Here is a 26,425-nt window from a genome sequence, read left to right as displayed (position 1 = left end):
TCACCAAAACTAAAATCAAGCATGCACAAGGTTATGCGCTGTTTAAGTTTGTTAGTGTCATAAAAAGTGACATAAAATGCTTTTTCAGCGTTTGACAGTAAACCATTCATCCTCTATCAGATGCAATGTTCAGAAATAATAGCTTTGCAGGTCATAGTCCACAGTTCAGTAACACTGATTTGGTCAGTAGTTAAATGCTTACATATTTGACCCAAAGTCAAAAGTCTTGAGTCACTGCAGCTTTTCAAGCTGCTGCTAATGCAATGTCTTTATTTACCTCTGTGTGCTTGGTTGAGAATGGTACAAGTTCTTTATGTCAGCTAACAGACATTTGCATTGATTAGCATCACACTGAGAGATGGGGGGGAGAGGGAAGGCCATCTCTTGGACTCCTGGCCACGGATGTCTGTAGCATCACCAGGGATCAAACTCGCCATCTCCAAATTCAAACTTTTGCATACTACTGTATATTTTGCCATTTCAAAGGAAGTTCTTTTCATCTGCCTCAGCCCACTGCTGCTCCACAGTCGAGCATGAGTGCAGTGCAATACTGATGCTAAGCTTATGTCACGAACATGTCCACTACTGAGCTTATCCCTCAAAATGCAACCCCAATTCCAAAAAAGTTGTGACACTGTGTAAAATGTAAATAAAAACGGAATGCAGTGATATGCAAATCACATAGACCCATATTTTATTCACAACAGAACATAGAGCACATATCATGAAAAATATTAACTCATTTAGAACTTGATGGCAGCAATGCATCTCAAAAAAGTTGGTATGGGGCAACAAACAGACTGGCAAAAGTAAGTGGTATTAATAAACAGTTCACATGACTGGGTATAAAAAGAGCATTTTAGAGAGGCAGAGGTTCACCAATCTGTGAAAAACAGTCTAAAAATTGTGGAACCATTTCAAAAAAATGTTCCTCAATGTAAAATTGTGAAAATTTTGGATATCCCACCATTTACACTACATATCATCAAATGGTTCAGAGAATCTGGAGAAATCCTTGTACGCAAGGGACAAGGCCAACAGTAAATATTGGATGCTTGTGATTTAGCTTTAGCTGAACTTCAGTGTTTGGAAAGATGCCATTCGTTGAGTTCCTCTACAGAGTCCATCTAATTAGCATGTTTGCTACATGCTCTGATACGTGCGCTGATTTTAAAATAGTTAATAAACAAGCATTGATGGTGTTTCTGAATCCATTTTCAACTGAATATATATTCTCCATACTCTACATCCCAATCCTGTCTACGGCAGATAGACCACAGTTTCATCAGCTGAAACTTGTCAGTTTGGGAAGAACATCACACATTTTGGCACACAGACACATCTTCCTGTGCATCAATCCTGAGCGAAGCATGTCATTGACCTAATTAGCGTCTCATAGCTGAGGAAAGTGACCGCATTGACTGGGAAGGCTCGCACACTATTCAGAAGAAGGCCTTTGAAGAACACCCGAATGCCCTCTTCCTGTAGACTGGCAGTGATGCAGTGCAGGGTGCCACTGTACTCTCGGCCACCTGTCCCGGACATCTGGAGTCTAGCCTTCACTACGTCCATTGGCGTGGCACAAGCCCACGACATTGTGCCAGCGATTCCTCCAGCCATTAAAATTGCATATGTACCTGGAACAAATGCACACAACCACAGGTCAACGCTGTCTGCAGTACACATGCCTTAATCATTAAATGTTAACTGAAAAAGACCTGTTTGAAAGACGGCAGCAGGTGTGGTTGAAATAGGCAAAAATGACTATTTGGAGGGATGTCTGCATTGGTTATGTAGTATACTACACAGCTAACATACAACCCCTAATTCCAAAAAAGCAGAAAGCAGTGAAAAGTAAATTCTGTTTGACTTTTAATACTGTATTAAATTGAAAGTGGTTATTACTTTGTTTTTGACTTTTTTTGTAAATACATGCTCGCTCTAAATTTGATACCTGCAACATGTTCCAAAACAATTGGGACAGGAGCATGTTTACCACATGTCACATCACCAAAACGGGTTTGGCATTATTGGTGCTTTCACAGGTGTGCAGCTTACCTACTGATATCCACCCATACCATAACAAACCCTGGCCTTCATGCTGATGAAATTCTGGAAGGGCCTTTTCTTCTTTGACCATAATGTCTGTTACATATTTCAATCTGAAAGGTTGACTTGTCAGATCACAATAAACATTTCCATTATGTACCAGTCAATTTCAGAAGAGCTTGAGCCCAAAGAAATCAGCATCATCTCTGGACGTGGTTGACATATGGCTTTCTTGTCCTTTACACACAGAGATTTTTCTGGATTCTCAGAATCTCTGAAATACTTTGTAATCCCTGGCAGAGGAATGTTATTTTTAAACTGTTGCATAATTTGCAGACATGTTTTGGAAAAATGGTGATTCTCCTTGCTCATAAAGGCTTTTCCTGGATGCTCTTTGTATATCCAAGCACAAATGTATCACCTGCTTAATATGTTTTTTTTTTTAAACATTCTAGTGTTTCTCTTCTTAAATTTCTCCAGTTCCAGTTTTTTTGGAGTTGCTCTGCTCCAGGCATTCATTTCAGAATGAATATACATTCACACAAAAAAACAATGAAGTGAGTAAGATAAAACATATTGTCTTACTGTTTTTGTTCAAATGTAGGCCAAAGTAGAGGTGTAAATCACTGCTTTCTGTTGTTATTTGCAATTTATTTATGGTCCAAATTTTTTTGGAATTGGGTTTGTAAAACAGCTGTTGACCAATACTTGACCGATTTTATTAGATTTTTTTTTAACTGTGGTTAAAAAGAACATATTGCAACTCTGATGGCCCAAACATGGTTTAAACACCTGTGTTTAAAATTGAGTGCTGTTTAATGCAGTTACTGTTCAATTCATTTGTAAAATGAGTATTGGTGGCCAGTAGCATAGACAGTATTCTTTGCACACTCACTAGATTGCTTTCCTTTCTCTGTCAGCATCCGGCAGGTGAATTCGTAGGGAAGGAAGTAAAGACCATAGCAGGGAATGTCACGCAAGGCTAGTGCAAATACCCCCCTGAACAGGCCCCTCGCCCCGTCCTCCCTGAAGATGACAGCCATGCAGTGCATGGGGCTGCGGTACTTTGCCCCACCTGCCACAGAGCGACTTGCAGTTTGGTTTTGAAGACGCACCTTCACTAGGTCGACCGGGGCCATGACCAGCACCTATTTAAGAAGGTCAATGCAGTGATGGTAACATTGTGACAAGCATGATGAATGCACATTTATATTTTACAACAATTACAGTAGGGTACACAATATGTCAGCAGCAAATATTCACAGATCAATGGGAAAATTTAATCATCAAGCTTATCATTAAAAGCAATTATTTGTTGCTTTATTTTTTATCTTGTGTGTGTAGTGACTCGCTGTAGTCACTAGTTGTGGAGATGCTTTTCCATTCTTTTCCACACACTGCAAGAACACCACTGCTATATGAATGAAAGTCTTGAGTCCTAACCTTACTTACGTAACGTAACCCTTTTCATACTCCATGATACAATCAAGCAATTACAATTACATACACATAACATTTATAACCTCACTAAAATAACTAAATAAAAATACAATAAAATAAGTTGACAAACAAAGTTAGCGTTGTGGAGTGGAGTTTTAAACGTCTCATAGCAGAAGGTAGGTGCTGTTACTCAGTGCAAAGGATGCTTTAAAATCTTCTGCCAAAAGGGAGCAGTTTTACTTTGTATCCAAGCTTGTGGCATATATAGAGGCAACAGACGGAAGTTTACAACCAATTATTTTGGAGGCAAAAATCAAAACCAAAACCACTTCCAGGGGCAGGTGACTACTGTACAGCAGAAGACTTAATGAACAGAAATACAGAGGCTACGCTCTGAGAGGCCCATGTATAAAATGCTGTAATTTGTATATGGTGAAACTAAAATATATTAAAATACCCTTTATTAAAATCTGAGAATGTGCCCTGTAACAACATGTGAATTGTCTGAGTAAACATCCAAAACTGTGGAGGACTGAAGCAAATAAAATATACACTGCTCAAAAAAATAAAGGGAACACTTAAACAACACAATATAACTCCAAGTATATCAAACTTCTGTGAAATCAAACTGTCCACTTAGGAAGCAACACTGATTGACAAATCAATTTCACAGCTGTTGTGCAAATGGAATAGACAACAGGTGGAAATTATTGGCAATTAGCAAGACACACTCAATAAAGCAGTGGTTCTGCAGGTGGGCACCACAGACCACTTCTCAGTACCTTTCCGCTTTCTGGCTGATGTTTTGGTCACTTTTGAATGTTGGTGGTGCTTTCACACTCATGGTAGCATGAGACGGACTCTACAAGCCACACAAGTGGCTCAGGTAGTGCAGCTCATCCTGGATGGCACATAAATGCGAGCTGTGGCAAGAAAGTTTGCTGTTTCTGTCAGCGTAGTGTCCAGAGGCTGGAGGCGCTAGCAGGAGACAGGCCAGTACACCAGGAGACGTGGAAGAGGCCGTAGGAGGGCAACAACCCAGCAGCAGGACCGCTACCTCCGCCTTTGTGCAAGGAGGAACAGGAGGAGCACTGCCAGAGCACTGCAAAATGACCTCCAGCAGGCCACAAATGTGCATGTGTCTGCACAAACGGTTAGAAACCGACTCCTTGAGGATGGTATGAGGGCCCGATGTCCACAGATGAGGGTTGTGCTCACAGCCCAACACCGTGCAGGACGCTTGGCATTTGCCAGAGAACACCAGGATTGGCAAATTTGCCACTGGCGCCCTGTGCTCTTCACAGATGAAAGCAGGTTCACACTGAGCACAAGTGACAGACATGACAGAGTCTGGAGACGCCGTGGAGAGCGATCTGCTGCCTGCAACATCCTTCAGCATGACTGGTTTGGCAGTGGGTCAGTAATAGTGTGGGGTGGCATTTCTTTGGAGGGCCGCACAGCCCTCCATGTGCTCGCCAGAGGTAGCCTGACTGCCATTAGGTACCGAAATGAGATCCTCAGACCCCTTGTGAGACCATATGCTGGTGCGGTTGGCCCTGGGTTCCTCCTAATGCAGGACAATGCTAGACCTCATGTGGCTGGAGTGTGTCAGCAGTTCCTGCAAGATGAAGGCATTGAAGCTATGGACTGGCTCGCCCGTTCCCCAGTCCTGAATCCGATTGAGCACATCTGGGACATCATGTCTCGCTCCATCCACCAACGCCACGTTGCACCACAGACTGTCCAGGAGTTGGCGGATGCTTTAGTCCAGGTCTGGGAGGAGATCCCTCAGGAGACCATCCGCCACCTCATCAGGAGCATGCCCAAGCATTGTAGGGAGGTCATACAGTCACGTGGAGGCCACACACAATACTGAGCCTCATTTTGACTTGTTTTAAGGACATTACATCAAAGTTGGATCAGCCTGTAGTGTGTTTTTCCACTTTAATTTTGTGTGTGACTCCATTTGTATGTGATTTCCATTGATGATTTTTGTGTGATTTTGTTGTCAGCACATTCAACTTTGTACAGAACAAAGTATTCAATGAGAATATTTCATTCATTCAGATCTAGAATGTGTTATTTGAGTGTTCCCTTTATGAATGCACACATTTAGATCTACCTGTATTCCTCCTGAGAAGCATCCAGCTGTGAGGACGGCCCATAGTGGTGCCTTGTTGCCTTGGTCATGCTCCCTGTGTTGGGACTGGGTGAGGTAATTCAAGGCATTGCTGTACGAACCAAAGATCACAGAGTTGCTGACAGCAACACTGAAGACAGGGAAGGCCATGCCTTTGAAGAAACCGTGAAACTGAGCAAGCAAGAACAGTCAGGCCAAAAGGAAGAGAGGTCAGTTAAGTCACTGCCGAACTAACAATACCTGTGAGATGTTCTGTGGATTCTCAATCCCCTTGTGAGGACCACGCCAGGACTTACGTGCCTGATGTAGAATTAGTTCATTAGTACATGACATTACACAACTGTGACAACACAGTCAGGCTTTACTGCATATGACTAATGCGTGGCCACGACTTAGTAAGCCGTGGGAACAAGATAATTAAGCCATTGCCGCGATTTAATAAGGCGTGGGAATGATATAAGACGGATGTCACGAGCAGGGCTCCATAACAACTATAAGTAAATCATGCATTGTGATGATTGGTTATCCTAACTACTTTTAAACAGCTCCTCAAATAATTGATAGTTATCAATAGCTAAAACATTATTAATTAAAGGGGTATTCCACCACTTTTTAAAACTATGCATAATTTAATGGTGCATTGTACCAACTCAGATTTCTGTATTTGTTATCTGCTTGGCTTCTTGTCTTATCTGGTCTTTTCTCTTCAATAAGATACATTTGCCACGATAATGCGCAAAGATATTTTTCTATGCTTTTTGTAAACACATCCAAAGTTAAGTCTTGGAAATCGGTTGTATTTTCTGCTTCTTTAAATCCAAGTAGTTCCAAACGTATTAAAGAAGCTGAGGACTGATCTCTGGGGTTATCAATGCGTTGTTCTGTGGATTTTTTTTTCTGATCGAGAGCAGAGCTCGACTTTCTGTTGTCTCTCAAAGACGACAACTTTAAATACTGATGATCTGATCGTGACAGTCTACTAGTTAGCATCTATTCTAATGCATTAGGTGTTCTAATATAAAGAGCAGCTGTTATTAAATTGGTGTACACAGTTTTAATTTCACAGTGATTTGTATTTATTTCTGGAGACATTTTTTTGGATGCCTCACATCACATGAGTGGTGATTTTCAATTCCACTGTTCCTAAACAACGAGAAACAATTAAAATAACTTCATCTTTTCAAACAGGAACTAAAATCTGTTCGGGGACACTGGCATGGAAGAGGAATCTGTCAAAGTGAAACCTGTGTTTATTTTAATGGACAATGCTGAATTAGACATAGGAATAAACACGTAATACAAACTGACTTCTGTTTACTGTTTCCAACAAAGAATTCTAATAACAAAACATACAGCCTTTATATAACAGCAAGTGTCAAGGTCATCACTTGTTATCCAATCTCCTCAGTTTACAAAAGACAGTTTCTAAATCCAGCACTGATACTCACTCCTTCATGCCTGTATGTTCGGACCACACAGTCAAAAATCCCTTTGTAGGTGGACTGAGTTTGAAGACGCACCTGGATTTAAAGCAAATGTGTAGTTTTAATACAAAATTCCTTATATTTTAGTGTTTTTTTTCTGTCAAGAAGCACAAAGAATTGCACTTTAAAGAATGTCCCTCACCTTTACAGTGTCCATGGGATGTCCAATAGTCAATCCCACTGCGCCTAAAACCCATTTCACACTTTCACATTTCTGACTGGTTTTGAAATTTACTTAAAAACTACACTAAGTAAGTTTAGGGGATTTGAAGACCTTTTTTGCTGGAATTACATTCTATAATGTCAGTTGCACCTTCTGAGATTAATCTGACAATTATGTCGGGACTCAAAGCGCGCCGACCCTCAGCCCCGAGTCCCAGATGACGTGAATTGTTGCTTTTTAAATTTATTTTAAGTTAAAGTATTAATTCTAACTGTTCTGCTGTCTAATGCAAAAAGGGCAATTAAATCAAAATGGATTAAAAAGCATTCTTGCAAAAAGCAAAAGAAATGAAAAACCAAACTTCCGTCGATGAGTTCATGTTTTGAGGAAGGAAAAGGCTCCTTCTTCATTTATTAAGCTTCAAAGTGACACCCGGACAGCCACACATGCAAAGGTCATCACAAAACATCCCCTTCTTATAACCCGTTTCAGGGTGAGCTCATCACCCCTCCCTTTTTCATATGTTCCGAAATCACCTTTTTGGTTCTCATTACTTAATTTGACACTTTCATTGAAAACTTATCTCCAACCATCCCTGGGATCTATTCTTACTAGACTTTCCCAGTCTGGCAATACCAAGCCAAGGCCAGAGTTTTGAAATTTACTATATTAATTTATCTCAAGACTCTTCAAGGCTCAACTTGCCTTCATCTTTTACTATGTAAGCAATTTTGCTGGCCTCTCCAAGCTTCAGGTGCATTCTGCCATCCAAAACCCTCCCCCGATACAATGCACTGCTTGTGCCTGGGCTCAGAAGTTCATTCTGTCCCATACAAATGCTAGGCCTGTTTTCTGAATGAAGAAATCCGTTTGTCTCAATTATATGACTATAAATTTATTCTAATAATTTCTAAGTGAATAATTGTTACAAAACTTTTATTAAATTATGACAAGGACATATTCTTAGAAAATTCCCGACAATTGCGAGTGCACTGAAAGAGTATTCAAAGAGAACTCAGTCAAAACTTTTTAAAAACTGTTTTACAAAGATGTAAGTGAATTATAACCTATGTCATCATATCCTCATAATGCTGATTTGGTATTTAAGGCCCAAACATCAAGCTGCACATTCTTTTTGAGTCTGTGCATGTGGAATTAACACATAAAAATGCCGCAGTCCACGCAGTCTAACCCAACACTTCTGACTTTTCATTTTTTAATCTCAGGTTTTACAGAGTGACTCGCAGCAGTGCACACACTATTTTAGAGTTTTTTTTCTTCCTGACTCAGTAGCACTGCTTCTTTAAATTTTAACAAAAACTCTTACATAGTGCAGCGTTACCCCCCAGTTTATGGCACCCGTTTCTTGCAAAATAGTAACAAAAAGAAGTTGGAAAGGCAAACATACCTGAAATCCATCCTGCAATGAATTCCACAAAGGGCATGATGTCTGTTCAGCTAAAATGCAATGCAGTTATACATTTCATGCAAAAGTACAACTTAATTTGTTCTTCATCCCCCTGTTATGTTCACAATTTGATTACATCGTTAATGTTTGCAGTTTTGACACTGTATGGCTAAATCTCCTCAAAACAGTCCAAGAAAAATATGCATTTTACTTGACACTTTCCTATCCACAACTTTATTTTACTGTATATTTTTTGTTCATAATCACCTTAAAATAGGACATTCTTTTTCATAACAAAACACCTTTTAGAACACTTTATAGGTTCAGATTGCTCTTGTGGGCCCTGGGGTCAACCTGATCATATTTTGAGGTGCCATTCTACCCTGTATTTCAGAGGGGGGTGAGGGTCATGCTGTTTGTGTATTTTTTGACGCGAGTTCCTCTCTTTAAGCTGTTTGCTGCACATTATTTTCCTAATCAGAGTATATTAGGAAAGTGGGCATAAAACCTTCCATATTGTAATAAACTATCTGCACTGTGTTTCCCCAATCTTCCTGCATTCTTGATCGCCATTCTGAACTACAGGGTCAAATCTGAGATACTCTATGTAGAGATTTTATCAAAAACATCAAACCGGTCATCACATTTCATGAAAAACTGTAAAGTATAAATAGTATTTTAAAGACCCTGAAACCTGTAAAGGGTCCATTTTGACCCAGGACATGACAGGAAGTTCAATTTAATCCAGTTCAATTTAAATCAGTTTAACTGTTTATATAATCAGCCAATAATCAATCAATCTGCCATTATTTAAACTCAGAGTACATTGAGGGAGACCCTCATTTACAATGTAGCTGAGCCAATACAAAGATCAGGGATTCAGAAGTTGGACAGTACAGTAATCATGATAGTAATGATAGTATGACAGTAATCAGAGTGCAAAACATTTAACTACCTATTAAAATTACAATAGTATAGTAGCTTAAAAATAACAGATAAGGATGAAATAAACAAACACAATGAATGAAATAAATAAAGAGAAGATGTAAGACAAATGAAGAGCCCTTTATCAACTCCATGATAACGAGCCCATGATAATCTTAACCTGAGTTTTGTGGACTTTACATCAAAGGTAACTTGAATATGGATGGTTTTAAAAAGCTGATATCAAATAGTTTGTCATATTTAATGAGATTTGGAGCTGCATTACATACTATGAGGAACCAAGGAAAACTCATCCTCCTCTGGTGTGCCATGTTGTTGTGGAATTATGAGAAAACGATACAAGATTTCCAGAAACCCTCAGAGGACAATTTCCACGAGAAATGAACCGATAAGGTTTGCCTAAACGTGCTGAATACAGTAAAGAAGCTGAATGCAGTAAGAACAGCAAACACAAAACCTACAGAAACAACATTAATGCGAAGTCTTCATTGTAACAGAGGTGAACAGCACATTATTTATGTCTAAACCTTTGACCACCACTTTACAGTTCGGTATCAGTCATAAACAACTTACATTGGCAGCCTTCTTAGAAGCAGCAGCAAGAACGGAAGTGTGGTGGTTCTCCAATAAACGCTGCCTGAGCTTTAACTTGACTTTAACTGTCGCCACTGCATACCAACGGTATCCAGTTTTACACAGTCAGCAAAACATGCTGAAGTAGTACACTTTATATGCTCTTACCTCATTAGAACAAGCAGCACTGGGATATTAACCACCTCAACCCCTGTCTCCATCAGACCGTGTTTTAACATCAGAAAGCCACACTACTGACACCATGTGGCAGTCAGTCTATATGTGATCTGTCTCAGCCAACAAACACCATGACAAAAGGCTTTTTATGTAACATATTTTATGATTACATAATATACACTTATCATGTCTAGGATAAAATGACACATATATCAAAGCTCCCAATTCTCCCAAGCCTTGTCCTAGCATTCTTTGCCCATCTATCCAAAACAGTTCTGTGTAAATATAAAAGATGGTTAAAAGCAATGGATCTAGTAAGAGTCATGAGTCCCATATAGAACCATTTCATGCTTACATGGTTGTTTGCATGGTGCATTTGTTCTTTATTTTGATGTAGATGTGGTTCTATATAGCACCAAAAACAGTTCTGCTTTTGTTATAAGCTTGTCATAGTAACAATGGAAGAACCCTTTGATGGGTAGAAATACTGCTGCCATGCTGCTTCTTTTCATGATGAGACTTTTTAAACGTCAGCTGTTCAACAGTAAACTGGATGTTACAATATTTTCTGTAAATATCTGTAAAAAAATGTTTTTCCAATTTGTATGATGGGGTGGACATGTGATGTTTGTCAAGGATGCACAAAACAACAAATTATCAATGTTGAATAAAAGTAGAATTTATCTCCTTCGAATGCTTAAACAATGTCACTTGCAGTTCATTAAGTAATTTAATGCAACACTACATTATTTTATGGTTAAAACTGGTGTGATGGGCGGGATTACACTCCCAGTAATCTTTAGAAATGCTTTCAGAAATGCAGGGGTCACACAGGAGTTATAATACTGAAGTCATGTGAGCAGCCATGTGACCGGGAGCAAGTGAGCAAGCAATACGTGGCTTTAAAAGCAAAAAAAGTGTCCCTCTGAGGTGAATAAAGCCACTGTGTTTCAGCGTAAGGACACGCACATGTGGAAAGATTTGGGAGATCGCTCTGAAGCTCCCTGGGCCTCCATACTCAGCTGTGTGCCCTGTGGAGCGGAGAAGGTGAAACGCTGGAGGAGTGAGGTAAAGAAAAGAAAAAGCTCCATGCCTGCAAGATTTTCTCCAAGACACGCTCTCTTCCCTGCAGAGATATTTAAATCAACATTTAAGTATATTTAGTCATAGAAAACAAAAAACCCTTATCAAGACCACATGCATCACAAGTACTGGCACCCCCTAGAAATGTCCATTTATATTTCACTGTCTTATTTCATCTGAGTGCTCAGGAACTATTAACTGTTTATCCATGAATTTCGCTGGGGTAGAAATATGGGTTCACAGGGTTAAGAGGTAAAATGTTTAGTCAATCATTAACATGGGAAAGAAGTACACAAATGAAATAAGAAAAAAAGTGTTGACATTTATAAATCAGGTACTGGCTAGAAGAAAGCTAAAAACCTGAAAATGCGTATATTATATGCATGTTCATTTTATCTCCACATACAATGAGGAGGATGGTTGGAGAAGCAAACATTTCGTCAAGGGTCACGACCAGCAACTAACACTTAAGACTCACCAACTCTCCGAAACTTCAATAAGACACCACCTCCATAGCAATTAATGATCTGAAATTCATGCCGGATAAAAGCCTTTTCTTTGACTGAACTGCAAACTTAACTTAAGCACCTGGAGTTCACCAGACACTTCTGGAACTTTCACTTGAACCAGGCTCTGTGGTTGGATATATACAAATATCTACAAACAGAGCTTTCTGGCAACAAACACTAAAGGCGGTCGCTAAAGGCTCTCAGAACCTTGACAGAATACATGGCATAATCCATGAAGTGCCAGGAAATTTTAAATAAATACATTCTTCCAGCAGAAAAATGATCCAAAACATGCATCCAAATTCACTCAAAAATACAAGAATGGTTGTGATCACAGAATCAAGCTTTTGACACAGACATCCGAATCACCTGTTCTGCATACAGTTTTATTAATAATATACATTCTAAAATAAAGTTTTTGTTTTATAAGTTCAACCTTCTTTATATTTTCAAGACGAAACCAGGAGTGACTAGTTTTTGATTGTTTAGCTCTGGACGAGCCAAGTGAAGTATTGTTCTTCTGCGCATGCGGGTTGGTTTGGAAGCGTGATCTGTTCAGACTGATGTCGCATACAGGTCACACTTAAAAGACAGTGTGAACAGCCAAACAAAAACATCGGATTTGGTGAGAAAATCATATTTGGGCCACTTTTACCTGCTGCGTAAACGTAGCCCATTAGACCACTGCTGATCAGATACAAATGATGCAATTACTTCAGGCAGAGATTCTTGTGGTTCAGTGCACAGATCTGTACAAGAAACTGGGTGATGGGCCATGACATGGTAGTGGGGAGTGTATCAGGGATCCCTAAGTCCTTTATCAATGGACAGTTTTTGGATCCAGGATGCTGATTGGATATTTTTGATTGGAAAACTATCCTTATCCCAGCCTTGAGACTAAGACATGTGAAGAAAAAAAACAACCAGCAACACTGCTGAACCTAAAACTTTCATAACATACTGATACCATATTGGTGATTGATTGTCCTGGCCCTGGTGTTCCTATGGTGGTACTTTTCCACTGATAGACAAGGTAGTGATTGAGGTTGCCGATGAACTGTGCAGCAACAAATGGGGTACGATCAGTAACTGTAACCCTACAAAGGAAGGGTGTAGCAATCGGTAGGCTTGGGGATGCCTGGATCGGCCTTTGGCTACAGCACTATGAAAAAGTATTTGCAGCTTGTAGCAAATTTCTTGCCGCAATTTCTTCTATTTTCGCTCATTTGTCACATGTAAATGTTTCAGATCACCCAACTCATTTTAATAGAACATAAACACAAGTAAACACAAAATGTAGGTTTTAAGTGACTATCCCATTTATTAAATACAAATAGTTATTCAAACCTATATCACTCATGTGAAAAAGTACCCCCTCAAGCCTAATAACTGGTTGTGCCTCCCTTAGCAGTAACAACTGCAATCAAATGTTGGCAATAGCTTGCAATGAGTCTTTTACATCACTGTGGAGGAGTTCGGAACCACTCTTCTTTGCAGACTTGCTACACTGGAGGGTCTCTGAGCATGAAAGACTTTACGGTCTATTATGACAAGTCCTGCAGAAGCAAAGCAGCCCCAGACTATCACACTACCACCACCTTGTTTAACTGTTGATATGATGTTCTTGTGGTGGAAAACAGTGTTATCTTAATGCCAGATGTAACAGAACTTCCAAAAAGTTTCACCTTTGACTCATCAGTCCACAGAATATTGTCATCTGATGGTTTTTGGCAAATGTAAGATAAGCCTTTGTGCTCTTTATGGTCAGGAGTGATTTCCGCCTTGCAACTCTCCCATCGATGCCATTTTTACCCAGTGTCTTTTTTAGTGTGGAATCGTATATGATGACCTTAACCGAGGCAAGTGAGGCCTGCAGTTCTTTAGATGCTTGTCTGGGTTCTTTGGTGACCACTTGGATGAGTTGGTAGGCCAGAGACAGGTTCACCACTGTTCCAGGTTTTCTTCATTTGTGGATAATGACTCTCACTGTGGTTCGCTGGAGTCCCAGAGCCTTAGCAATGGATTTGTATCCCTTCCCAGACTGGTAGGTTTCAATGACTGTTTCGCATCTGTATTTGAATCTTTTTAGAACATAACATCATGAGCTGCTTTTTGTGACCTTCTAGCCTGCTTCACATTGCCAGACAGGTTCTATTTAAGTTTAGATTCAATAGGTTTGACCATAGCCATGACTGGGTGTGGACAGTGAACCCAGTAGTTTATTGAATTTGTTTAACTGGTTCATTTAATAGCAAAAGGGCAGTTACCTTCTCACATAGGACCAGGTAGGGCTTAGCAGCAGATTTGCTTCCATATATGAAATCATAAATTAAAAAATAAATTTTGTGTTTACTTGGGTTATCTTTGTCTAATATAAAAGCACTTTGATGATCTGAAACTTTCAAGCGTGACAAATATGCAAAAAAAGAAGAAATTGGGGAGGGCCTTTTTCCCAGCACTATACCCAGAATGGTCACATGCCTCCCCAATCAAATTGGGAAGAATATTCATCAAGCCAAATGTTTTTAAGATAATGAAGTTAGATTTGTTGTTTTTTGTGGGTTTTTCTTTGCATTTCTTAGCCAATCAAATCATTATATTATGCACCAAGCTACACCTTTTTGTCTCCAGCCCTCCAATCACTGCTTGACATCCAGTGGTACACACTACTGCCTCAAGCATTTAGTTTGTTAGCAGCATGCCAGTGTTTGAATCTGAAGCTGAACTGGGGACAATTAAATATATTTTCTTTTATTCCATAGAGCAAAACATTGTCAATGTCAGTTCTCTGTGCAATTGGTACTTACAACGCTCTTTTACTATAAAGGCTGAAATAAGCTTCATGAAAATGTCAAAATGAATCTTCAGTGTTACTTTAGTGCATCAGTGTCAAAAAAGGTATGTCATAAAGGGCTCATACCTTGCAATTACAAACTCCTCTGTCATACACTGTTCAAAACATACAATTTAAATAGCAACACTAAAGTTAATAATAATATAAACTCGAGGGCCTGAGAATGAATAACATTTATTCAATTATTCATTAATTTACTCAATTTGAACATAATTAAGGGCTATTCATTCATTTAATGTTTATATCTGCAGTGGATGATCCCAAGTATTTGAGTCTCCTTGGACTTTGTCATCCAAAACCCCTGAGCACCCACCCCAGTGGCCAAAATTAGCCCATCCTTGCTCCGTTTGGTGAACCTAATAAACTTTCAACTCAGTGTACTGTAGAGGTATTAGACCTATCTTCTGCAGGTATACAGGAAGAATATGTTACCTGCTGAAAAAGGAACAAATAACTCCTTCTTCCAAAAATGGCCTTGGTCATCAAGGAAGTGCTTGGGATAAAACTCTTGTGGTCGTTCCCACTCTCCTTTATCACTCAACACAGACGACAGACTCGTCACAACTGCAGTGCCCTTTAGATACAAAATATATGAATACATTCCTTAATAAGTAAGCAGTAGATTTTTATGTAAGAATGTAAGATGATAGAATGTAAGATGTGCAAAAAGTATTCAAATGGTACAGAAATTCTCGGTTATCCAATTAGCAGACAGATGTTTGTAACTGAAAACAAGCACATCATAAGACACAGTGAAGTTAATGTCATTTTCTTATTACAATGATTAGAAACTAAAAAATACCACTTTATATTTAGAAAACCAGTATGTTATATTTCTATACTGGTATGTTCATCAAACTTAGAATTACTATGCTTAATGATCAGCTAAACCAGCACCAGACTAGCATGTACCATATATAATAACACATGGAATGCATTGTGGTCTGCACTTTTTTTTCCAACAGGGATTGTTCTGGGTAAAAAACACTAATGGCAGTTAAGTGCTAACAGCATGACAACGCTGTATCGCTGCCTTCAAAGTACATCATGAAGATCAATAAATGAAACATTCTCTGGTGTCTTGTACATTATAGTATTTCAGTCAACACGTACGTTAATACTGAATTAAAGTAATTACTAAAATGTCAAGTGAATCCAAGCTTTTGAGCAATAAGTTACATTAAAGTTAAGAGCCTTTTAACTTTTCCAATGTAGTTACCATTTCAGACGTGTGAACTTTTGTTAAAAAGACTATTTAAGAAATGTTCATGTAATCTGTTATACAGTGATATTTCATTCACTACTGCACCAAATTCTTAACTGAAACTGTCACCAACTCTTGAGTTTTATCCTTGTCTTACCTTAGGAATAAAGTATTTGCCCAGTCTGGTGTCTCTGAAAGCCTTGTGAGGTACACCTAGAGGCAGGACATTGCCCACTCTCTGGATTTCATGCAGCACCGCCTCAGTGTAAGGCATGCTGGCTCTATCCATCAAACAGGGCTGCCTGGACTGTCTGATCACATGATCAATTTCATTCTGGACATTCTCTGGACCCACAGCAAGACACGCGTGTTATGCCCGTGAAAATGGCATGGAACCTCTACTTCCTGACAGCCAACACACCTAAATTCAGTTATCCTTGTTGACATTATTAGCTGTGCATGCTGTGTCAGCAGCTGATATATTATTCACATATACATGGAAAAATTGAATAAGTGATTAACAACCCAATACTGAAATTGCTGCCAGCCCTGTTTCAATACCATTTTTAACTTAACCTCACTCACTTGGAAGAGCCCTCTGCTAGATTAGCCTCAGACTCGTCGTGCAAACTTTTTTCTAAAAAAAATTAAAACTCTAAAGTAAATACACTTTATAAATTAAGTATTTTGTCTGGCTACAGACTTTGGTTGGCCATGTAGCCTTCAGCATTAAGAATGCTATGGTGTAAAAACAGTTTAGTCCACCTTGTTTTCCAGGTTTAAAGAGGTAAATGCACCATGTTGCAATGATCTCTGGGCAAATTCTGCTGCCAAAGACAACATTTGTGTTCACTTGGTTCCTTTCCCCTCCGAGGGCTTATCTAATGAACTTCACTTGAGCTAATAAAAGTAATGGAACATCCCATAAGAGGGTGTTAGGGATTCCACTGAGTAGAAATGGTCAAGCCAAGCGGACACGGGCTTGTTAAAAATGGTATTGAGTATTTAATTACATTAGCATTAGCACAGTCAGTTCAGTTTCACTGTTTAGATTGTACACATAATATTTTAAAGTTTATATAAGATTGACTGCAGGATCTGAGCCTCATATATACTAATTAGGTTACCTTGATGATGTATACATACTTTGGACTTCTGGATGTTTCGCCATAAGGAGAAGACCCCAGAGCAGGGTTCTGGTCATGGGTCCTGTTCCAGCTTCAAACAGGTCCAAAATACAGTGAGCCAAATTGTCCACAGTGAAGGCAGCATCTGCGTCTTTCCTTCTCTGGTTCAAAACAGTATGAGGCGTCACTCACAAGGCTAAAATTCACTTGAGCAGTTTAGCCCCAAGAACTACTTGTGTATTATCAAATTATGAAATAATTTGGTTTCATGAAATTAAAATCATTTATTAAAACCAATACACAAAAAGCACAATATGAGGTGTCCTACCTTATCTATTTCTCCTATATAAACATCAGTGAAATCACTGTGATTAAATGGATCCCAATCTCTCTTGTGCTTCTCAATTTGCTTCTTCAGAAAGCCCAGAATTTTGGAATAGTTGGCCAAAATTGTGGTATGTGGTCCTTCGAAATACTTCATAAGTGATGGGAATGTATCATAAAGCTGAGGGAACAGGAATTTGCATTTACATTTAACCTCGTACCCAGAACAGTATAGTATAAAATCAATGTAAGCTAAAATTTATAAAGTTCACTGAGTCCATTACTTTCCCAAAAACTAATTTAGTAAAAGCATAACATATCAAATTATTCAACAACACCTCTTATATGTGAAACAATGTTCAGTGCTATCTATTTAAAATTCATTTTAGTTTCTTTTTGCCTCAGAAAGTCTAAAAATATTAGGTGGTGCAACCAACCAACCATATATGCTGATTATGTAAACTATCAAAAAGGAATTTAGTTATATAACATTCTAAATAAAATAGTTTGGCATGATTTTATGTTTTAAAACCATGTTGTAAAATAAGGCTTTAAAAAGAAAAAAACTTTAAAAGTACTCAACTAATTAAAAAGATTTAAAGTTCTTTCTTCCCAAACATCAGGCAGCATAACCAAAAACAAACTTTTATTTTGATATGCTTTTATGAAAGGGGTCAGCGTATTGCACCATAAAGAAGACCCCAAATGACCTTTATGTTGCGATGCCAAGGTCAGTAGCCTTTTCACAAATTCTGGAAAAAATGTCATGGTTGGAAATGGGCAATTTACCCTGACTGGAAAACAATGAAAAATGTTTATATTTTTTTATAATTATGTTTACTTATTTGAAAAAAATGTAAGTATAACCTCAAGTTTAAGGACAGAGGTTTCTACTAGTGTCTATGTAGATGACTGCTTAGCTTAAAATTTGTCTGAAAATTCAGGTGGCACAACCAGTCAAAGTCAAAGGGCCAGTACAGTTTTAATAACTGAAATAGTTTTAATAACTGAAAATTTCTAACTATTAAGACATAAAATGCACATAGATATAAATGTAAATACAGATGCGGATATAAAAATGCACATAATGTTCTTTTTAATCTTCTTCTTTCGGCTGCTCCCTTTAGGGGTCGCCACAGTGGATCATCTGCCTCCATCTTGCCCTATCCACTGCCTCCTTTACTTTTACACCAACCATCTCCATGTCCACCTTCACTACATCCATAAACGTTCTCTGAGGTCTACCTCTTCTCCTTCTACCTGGCAGCTCCATCTCCAACATTCTTTGACCAATATATCCACTATTCCTCCTCAACACATGTCCAAACCATCTCAACCTGGCCTCTCTGTCTTTATCTCCAAACTGCTCCACCTTCACTGTCCCTCTGATCTGCTCATTTCTAATCTTGTCCATCCTTGTCACTCCCAACGAAAATCTCAGCATCTTCATCTCCGCCACCTCCAGCTCAGCCTCCTGTCTTTTAGACAGAGCCACAGTCTCCAAACTATACATCATAGCAGGACGCACTACTGTCTTGTAAACCTTCCCTTTCACTCTTGCTGCTATCCTTCTGTCACACATCAGCCCTGACACCCGTCTTCACCCACTCCATCCTGCCTGCACCCTCTTCTTCACCTCTTTTCTACATTGTCCATTGCTCTGGATGGTTGACCCAAGATATTTGAAGTCATCCACCTTTACGACCTCTACTCCTTGCATCTTTACCTTTCCACCTGCCTCCCTCTCATTCACACACATGTATTCCATCTTGTCTCTACTGACCTTCATTCCTCTCCTCTCCAGTGCAAACCTCCACCTCTCCAGATTCTCTTCCATCTGCTCTCTACTCTCACCACAGATTACAATGTCATCTGCAAACATCATGGTCCATGGAGCCTCCTGCCTGACCTCATCTGTCAACCTTTCCCTCACCATTGCAAACAAGAAGGGGCTCAAAGCTGATCCCTGATGTAACCCTACCTTCACCTTGAAACCATTTGTCACTCCAACTGCACACCTCACCACTGTCTCACTATCCTCATACATGTCCTGCACCACCCTAACATACTTTTCAGTTACACCTGACTTCCTCATACAGTACCCACAGTTCCTCTCTTGGCACCCTATCATATGCCTTCTCTAGATCCACAAAGACACAATGTAGCTCCTTCTGACCTTCTCTGTACTTCTCTACCAACACTCTCAACGCAAAAATTGCATCTGTGGTACTCTTTCTGGGCATGAAACCAAACTGCTGCTCACTGATCTGAACCTCTCGCCTTAGCCTTGCTTCAACAACTCTTCCCCATACCTTCATGGTGAGGCTCATCAACTTTATACCTCTGTAGTTACTGCAGCTCTGCACATCACCTTTGTTGGTGACCAGTACACTACTTTGTTGGGGACCAGTACACTACTTCTCCACTCATCAGGCATCCTCTCACTCTCCAGGATTTTGTTAAACAACCTGGTTAAAAAGTCCACTGCCTTCTCTCCCAAACATCTCCATACCTCCACAGGTATGTCATCTGGACCTACTGCCTTTCCATTCTTCATCCTTTTTAAAGCTGCCCTCACTTCCACCTTACTAATTCTCTGCACTTCCTGATCCACTATCTCTCCCCCCATTGTCCTCCTCTCTCTCTCATTTTCCTCATTCATTAGTTCTGCAAAGTACTCCTTCCATCTACTCAACACTCTGTTCACTCACTAGTACATTTCCCTCTCTATCTTTTATCAGCCTAACCTGCTGTACATCCTTTCCAGCTCTATTTCTCTGTTTAGCCAAACGATACAGGTCCTTTACTCCTTTCTTTTTAATAAGATTTTTAAAAACTGTAATTTTCAAAAGCCTTATTTGTCATTGACTCATAAACCTATATACACGTCCATCTTCACATGTATACATATTCATATGTTTCTCTCTCAAAGTTCTGTTTGAACACCTGTATTGCACTGATCTAAAAACAATCAAACAAATGACGCACAATACCTGGACAAGTGGTGAACCTGCCAATAGTGCAGATTCTGCACTGAGGTGTAGAAGGTTCCGGAAATCAGCGTCCTCATAGTCAAAGCGCTTTCCAAACACCAAAGATGCAATGACATTAGCTACTGCACTGCTGATAATGTGATGTGGGTTGAAGTGGCATCCTGTGAATTATATTAGTGTTAGTAAAAACAGAAATGGCAGAGCCAATCAGCACACGCATCCACTCAAATGTGTATTTCATACAGGTAATTAATTCCTGTGGCCAAATGTTCAATTAGCTATATGTCCAAAAGTATCCAGACACCCCTTTCTAATTAGTGAATTCAGCTACTTTAACATGCTGACACAGGAGTTCAATTACACATGTACAGCTTGTATTCCATAGAAAAGCATGGACAACAGAATGGGATGCTCTGCAGCAGCCCTACTTGAGCCAAAAGTCTCCATGCCCATGCCCAGTGTCGGTTAGAGGGGTATGAAGCAAACCAGTGTTGGACTGTGAAGCAGTAAAACTGCATTCGTTTGAGTGACTGAGTTCCATCCAATACCTTTGGGATGAGGTGAAGTAATCCACTCATTAAAGCTTAGTGTGGCTGAATGCAATCAAATCCTCATTCCAATGTTCCAACATTTAGTGAAAAGCTTTCTCAGAAAAGGCTGTTACTGCAGCAAAGGTGAGCAAATTCCCTTTTAATAGTACTGATTTCTGAAGAAATGTTGGATGAGCAGGTGTCTACAAACCTTTAGGAGTGTAATGTAAGCTAATATGATGTTACACTTTTCCCACATACCCATCTCCTCTTGGATGGCATCACACAGAAAGAGGCATTCTTGCTGAATATAGACCTCCTGTTTTCTTTTGCTCTCTCCCAATTTCTTCAAAAGAGAATCAAAAAACTGACGTTGCCTCCTCCACCTGTATCCATTGCTTGTAGATATGCCTTGACAGTAAAAAAAATACATATACACATTTTTAATGACAACTAAGAAAATCCACAACATTAAAGCCAATGTGAATCTGAAATCATACACTGTGCCTGAAACTGAAGGCAGCTGTCTGGATACATTGCTGCCTCTGCTGTTTCATAAGTCAGTTCTTTAGAAGGCAGCATAGTGATGAATGCACTTGCAACTGAATCACGTTTGAGGCGCACTTAAGGCAGCAATACAACAACAAAATTTATCAGTTGCAAGCCATTTTACTCACCTAACAAATTTAACACTTTAATTCTAGTTGGGGTCTGTGTGCTACCCAACTGGAACAAGCCAACTTAGCACAACAACTGGCTGACAAGATTATGAACAACAGGAACACTCAGACCGTCCTATCATCAACTGTATGTCCACATTGGTTGACATCAATCACACTGACCAGATTGCTGAATTACCAAAACACAGACAATTGATCTGCAGAGCCACCTACGAAGACAAAACACTTCTCTGCTGCTACAACACCATCAAGGACACATACCAGGCAACCTCCTGTGCTCTACTCGGTAACTCTGACAACTCCCTCATCCAGGCAAAAGCTTAAAACCCCAAAGGCTGAGGTAGAAGCAGTGAAAATGTGGTCTCCTGATGACATAGAGTGTTTGAGGCTATGCCAAGATTCAACAAATTGGGACTCTATGACTATTCAGATGTGGTCACCTCTTACATGAACAACAACAATAACAAACCCTGGGTCTCCAATGAGCTCACAAATGTGTGCATAGTCAAGGAAGAGGCCTGTAGGAGTGGTGACCATAACGAATACAAAAGGGCAAAGTATGTACTTAACAAAACAGTCAAAACTGTCAAACACAAATACAGAAAACAACTTGAGCAGCTATTGTCCTCAAACGGCTGCTCCTCGATCTGGGAAGGACTCCATTCCAAGACAAACTGTAAGCCTAAAGCATTAAATGCATCAAGCAACGCTCCCAAACCAGCTCAAAAACTATTAAAAAAGATTTGAAACACAAAAGACATTTCCTCCTACCTGCCTTTGGTCTAGCTTCCAATTTGCTCCACCTGTTCTCACCCTAATAACACCTATGAACCCCTCCCCACCACCTTCCATCACCATCACTGAACAGCAGGTCAGTCACGTTCTCAGGACACAGAACATTAGGAAAGCTGCTGGCCCTTATGGTGTCTTACCTGCAACACTCAGGCACTATTCTGAACAGCTTTCTCCTATTTTTACTGATCTCCCAGTCTGTTGTGCCTTTAAAACCTCTGTCTTCATGTCATTTCTATTATAGTCATCACTACAAAAAAACTCAGAAAACCAGTTCCTAAAAAGCAGAGGACCTCGTGCCTGTCGCCCTAACCTCTGTAGGCATGAAATGTTTTGAAAGTCTTTTATTTCAGCACCTCAGTCATCACCAATGCCCTCCAAGACCCTCAATAGTTTGCATATAGAGCTAATAGACCTGTGGATGATTCTCCATTCTAAAGAAACCAGTCAAGTCAGAATTGTTCACGGGGTGGGGACAGGAGCCAGACGCCTGAAAATTTTAATGCTTTTACTCCCTCTATAAGCTCTGAATATTCTAAACAAGGGCAAAAAACTTAAATGTTTACCTCTATTTTTGTCACTACATATAAACCTCAGAAACCAATTCTGAAAAGGCCTGAATGACTACAAAACCCTAACCATGAAATATTTTGAGAGTCTTCTCAAAACGTCAGCACCTCAAATTCATCACCGATGCCCTCCAGGACCTTCTGCAGTTTGCATACAGAGCTAACAGGTTTTTGGATGATGCCATTAATTTGGCTCTGTACTACATCCTGCAGCGCCTGGATGGCCCTAACACTTAGGGCTGTTTGTAGATTTTAGCTTTGCTTTCAATACCATCGTTCCTAACCTTCTACTAAATAAACTGAGACAGATAACGTCCCCCAACTGTCTACTACTGGATCAGCAATTTCTTGTCTTACAGGAAAAAGAATATCAGGGCAGCTTCTCTCTGTTGCTACTTCTGGTCCTCCACTTCACAGTGCTCAATCCCCTGCTCCACTCTCGCTACACCAATGACTGTACTTATAGCAGTGACTCTGCTAAACTTATTAAGTTTGCAGATGACGCTACCCTGATCGGTCTCATCTCAAACAACGATGAGTCCACATACTGGGAGGAAGTAATATGGCTGGTGTTATGGTGTATAGCTAACAACCTGGAGTTAAACGCTCCAAAAACTGGAGATGACCATTGATTTCACAAAGAAATCAACCCCACTGCCTCCATGGAAATACACAGTCAGCAGAGCAGTCAGTCTTACAGATTCCTGGGCACCACCATTCACCCAGATCTCAAATGGGATAGACATGGAACTGCAGCTATGAAGAAGGCCCAGCTGCTCCTGTATACTCTGTAACAGCTCAAGAAATTTGGGCTGCCTCAAACACTGCTGGTCCAGGGTCCATCATCAGATCCTCAATCATTGTCTTATTTGGCTTTGCATATTCATACACCAAGTGTAAGCTGCAGAGAATAGTATCATGTGCAGAGAAAATCATATGCCGTCAGCTCTCCACCCTTGAAGATCTTTACTCATCTAGAATGAGGAAGAGAATGAGAAAAATCATGGCTGAACACTCACACCCCCGGTCACTCTCTTCCAGCGGTTTCCATCTCAGCAGAAACCAACTGTGAGAGGCCTCAAGACCAACTGTCACCTCCACAGCTCACCTGTCCCCAGGTCATCATCCTCCTAAATAAAGATGCTTCTCACATCCCTCTGCTTTAAACAGCTGCACATGCTTTTTATTACACATGATATAATGTAGACAAACACTGTATGTACCACCAGACTTGAAATAATAAAATAAAAAATGTCTGATTTCATGCTGATTTAAACAACTTCACAAGCCAGGCATCCACCGTTGAATAGGAATGTTCTTAATGACTTGCCTGGGTATATTAAAATAAAAATAAAAAATCTCACCATTGCCTTGAAATACTTCATTACATAGAGGAGAGACTAGACGGTCCAGAAAGTTGTGACCTTGTGTAACTAGAACTTCCTTCACCAATTTATACCCTGACACCAGCACAATCTTCTCGCCAGCCACTCTAAGGCTGAATATTTCCCCGTATTTCTCAGACACCTACGTAAAGAAGAAAACAGATGTATTTTTGTAAGTTGTTGTTATAAATTTTACTAAAGCAGGGGGCTAACATAATGTTGAAAAACTGCAGATGACAGATGACCTGTGTTTCATCAATATTATGAGAAATAAAAATATCCTAATAATTAGTTTAGACTTAATCAATCCAAATGATTCATCAGATATGGTGTCTGTTCAAAATGTATTTTTTCCAAATTTCTGCATAATTAAATCTTTAAGATGGAAATAAAGGCATTCAGAGGGTTTTGATATTATATTATATATATTAAATACTTAATTCTAGAAAAACCAATCAAGTCAGAATTATTCACAGTGGTGGTGACAGGAAACACCTGAAGATTTTAATGATTTTAAATCCTCTATAAGCTCTGAATATTCTGAATCTGCTGCCTGGTGTCTGACACAATGTTTTATGATTGAGTTTATCAGTGGGGTTTTGGCCTAAATGTATGTTTCAAACATATTCAAGGTGGAGAGGTGCATGCAAGGTGCTGTTAGGCAAAAAAAGTAAGACTTAAAAAATTAACTACGATTTTCTATTATTGTCACTGCATATAAAAACTCAAAAGACAGCTGTAGGACCGCTGGTCATTTAGAGGGTAAATAAAATGGTTATATGAGCGTTGTAGACATTGTGACACCTTTTTCCCCAACACCATTGCTGTGATGTTTCTCTATGATACAATTTCACATTAAATTATTCTGAATTACTGTATTTGCATCTCAACAATTGTATTATAAAGAATTTTGAAGAGTGTAGATTCTATTCACTGACCAGCCATAATATTAAAACCACTTTTTTTTAAAACCACCACTATTTAGGTGGTGGATCATTCTCAGCACTGCATTGAAACTAACGTGATGGTGGCATGTTAGCGTGTGTTGTGCTGGTATGAGTGGATCTGATACAGCTTGTTAATGGAGTTTTTAAACACTGTGTCCACTCACTGTCCACTCTATTAAACACTCCTGCCTTGTCGGTCCACCTTGTAGATGCAATCACCTGCAAACCTTGAATTCCAACACCAGAAGGTAAATCCTGACATGAAAACAGAGGTTACTCACTTTGCAGCCTAATGTCATACCTTCTCTACAGCATGATGATCCAACGCGGTTGAAATGTTTCCCAGAAGAGGCAAACCCCATGGTCCAGGAGGAAAATTGCGTGGATGTTTGTTTTACAAAAGGTAAAAAATGAGAAAGAATACAAAGAGAAACAGTAGACATGTCCATATGTCCAACAGGTCCACAGCCAGAGGCATGGTGGACAGTCCCTGAGCTCGACGGGGTGATGGAATGAAGTGCAGTGCTACTATCCCCTGTAAACAACTCACACAACTTATCGTAAGGTAGTATGAATTACGAAATAAATCTGCCTACATTCTTAAAATATACTCTTAAAATATAAATAACAATGAATAAAATATATGCTATAGATGTCTCAGCCTTTCCTACTATTCACATTATCACAAAATTATTGGGAAAAAGGAGTGAAATCGCAATTTAGCTCTTATGACGCTTGTAAGTGGGGAAACATTCAAAGTCCAAACCGGTGTCCTTTCCTTGGGCAGGTACCAGACAGCGACCCCTACTGGTGGAGACCTCCTGAGCTATTAAATGGTTAAGATGTAAACAGTCATTCGGAGTGGTTTGAGCATTTCCATTTCAGAGTCAGAATTGTACACAGTGATAGGAACCAGACGTCTGAAGAGTTCAACATCTCTGAAAGCTCCCTCACGGACACACTGTTTTATGATAGATTTGTTTAAAATGTATTTTATTTTATTTTCTTCATAGGAGGGGTACATACATTCAGGGTGTTATAAAGCAAAA

General features: G+C 39.5%; 2 protein-coding genes across 8 annotated transcripts; both read right to left on the bottom strand.

Moving 5' to 3' along the window:
• Nucleotides 1–665: 665 nt before the first annotated feature.
• Nucleotides 666–10,996, bottom strand: LOC108427721 (solute carrier family 25 member 45). Of its 6 annotated transcripts, none has more exons than XM_017698150.2 (7): nt 10,203–10,996; nt 8,685–8,734; nt 7,256–7,299; nt 7,078–7,149; nt 5,612–5,800; nt 2,945–3,197; nt 666–1,637 (listed from the first exon to the last, which is right to left on the bottom strand). In XM_017698150.2, the coding sequence occupies exons 2-7, from the start codon at nt 8,719–8,721 to the stop codon at nt 1,354–1,356; spliced, it is 879 nt and encodes a 292-aa protein (XP_017553639.1). In that variant the 5' UTR covers nt 8,722–8,734; nt 10,203–10,996; the 3' UTR covers nt 666–1,353. The 6 variants fall into 6 exon arrangements, with proteins under 6 accessions (XP_017553639.1, XP_037389354.1, XP_037389353.1 ...); XM_037533457.1 differs by having other exon boundaries at nt 8,685–8,696; XM_037533456.1 differs by having other exon boundaries at nt 10,371–10,996.
• A 94-nt stretch (nt 10,997–11,090) lies between these two features.
• LOC108427719 (cytochrome P450 2J2-like) lies at nt 11,091–26,150 on the bottom strand. 2 transcript variants are annotated; one of them, XM_037533455.1, is made up of 9 exons: nt 25,678–26,144; nt 24,409–24,571; nt 21,265–21,414; nt 20,474–20,634; nt 17,485–17,661; nt 17,176–17,317; nt 16,187–16,374; nt 15,258–15,399; nt 11,091–11,505 (listed from the first exon to the last, which is right to left on the bottom strand). In XM_037533455.1, exons 3-9 carry the CDS (start codon nt 21,266–21,268, stop codon nt 11,330–11,332), a joined length of 990 nt encoding a protein of 329 aa, XP_037389352.1. In that variant the 5' UTR covers nt 21,269–21,414; nt 24,409–24,571; nt 25,678–26,144; the 3' UTR covers nt 11,091–11,329. The 2 variants fall into 2 exon arrangements, with proteins under 2 accessions (XP_037389352.1, XP_017553624.1); XM_017698135.2 differs by lacking the exon at nt 24,409–24,571 and having other exon boundaries at nt 25,678–26,150.
• Nucleotides 26,151–26,425: the final 275 nt, after the last annotated feature.

The sequence above is a fragment of the Pygocentrus nattereri genome, chromosome 23 (genome assembly GCF_015220715.1).
Source record: "Pygocentrus nattereri isolate fPygNat1 chromosome 23, fPygNat1.pri, whole genome shotgun sequence".
Taxonomy (NCBI): Eukaryota; Metazoa; Chordata; class Actinopteri; order Characiformes; family Serrasalmidae; genus Pygocentrus; species Pygocentrus nattereri.
The sequence above is the reverse complement of the archived record's forward strand: the minus strand, read 5'-3'. Positions and strand labels throughout refer to the sequence as shown.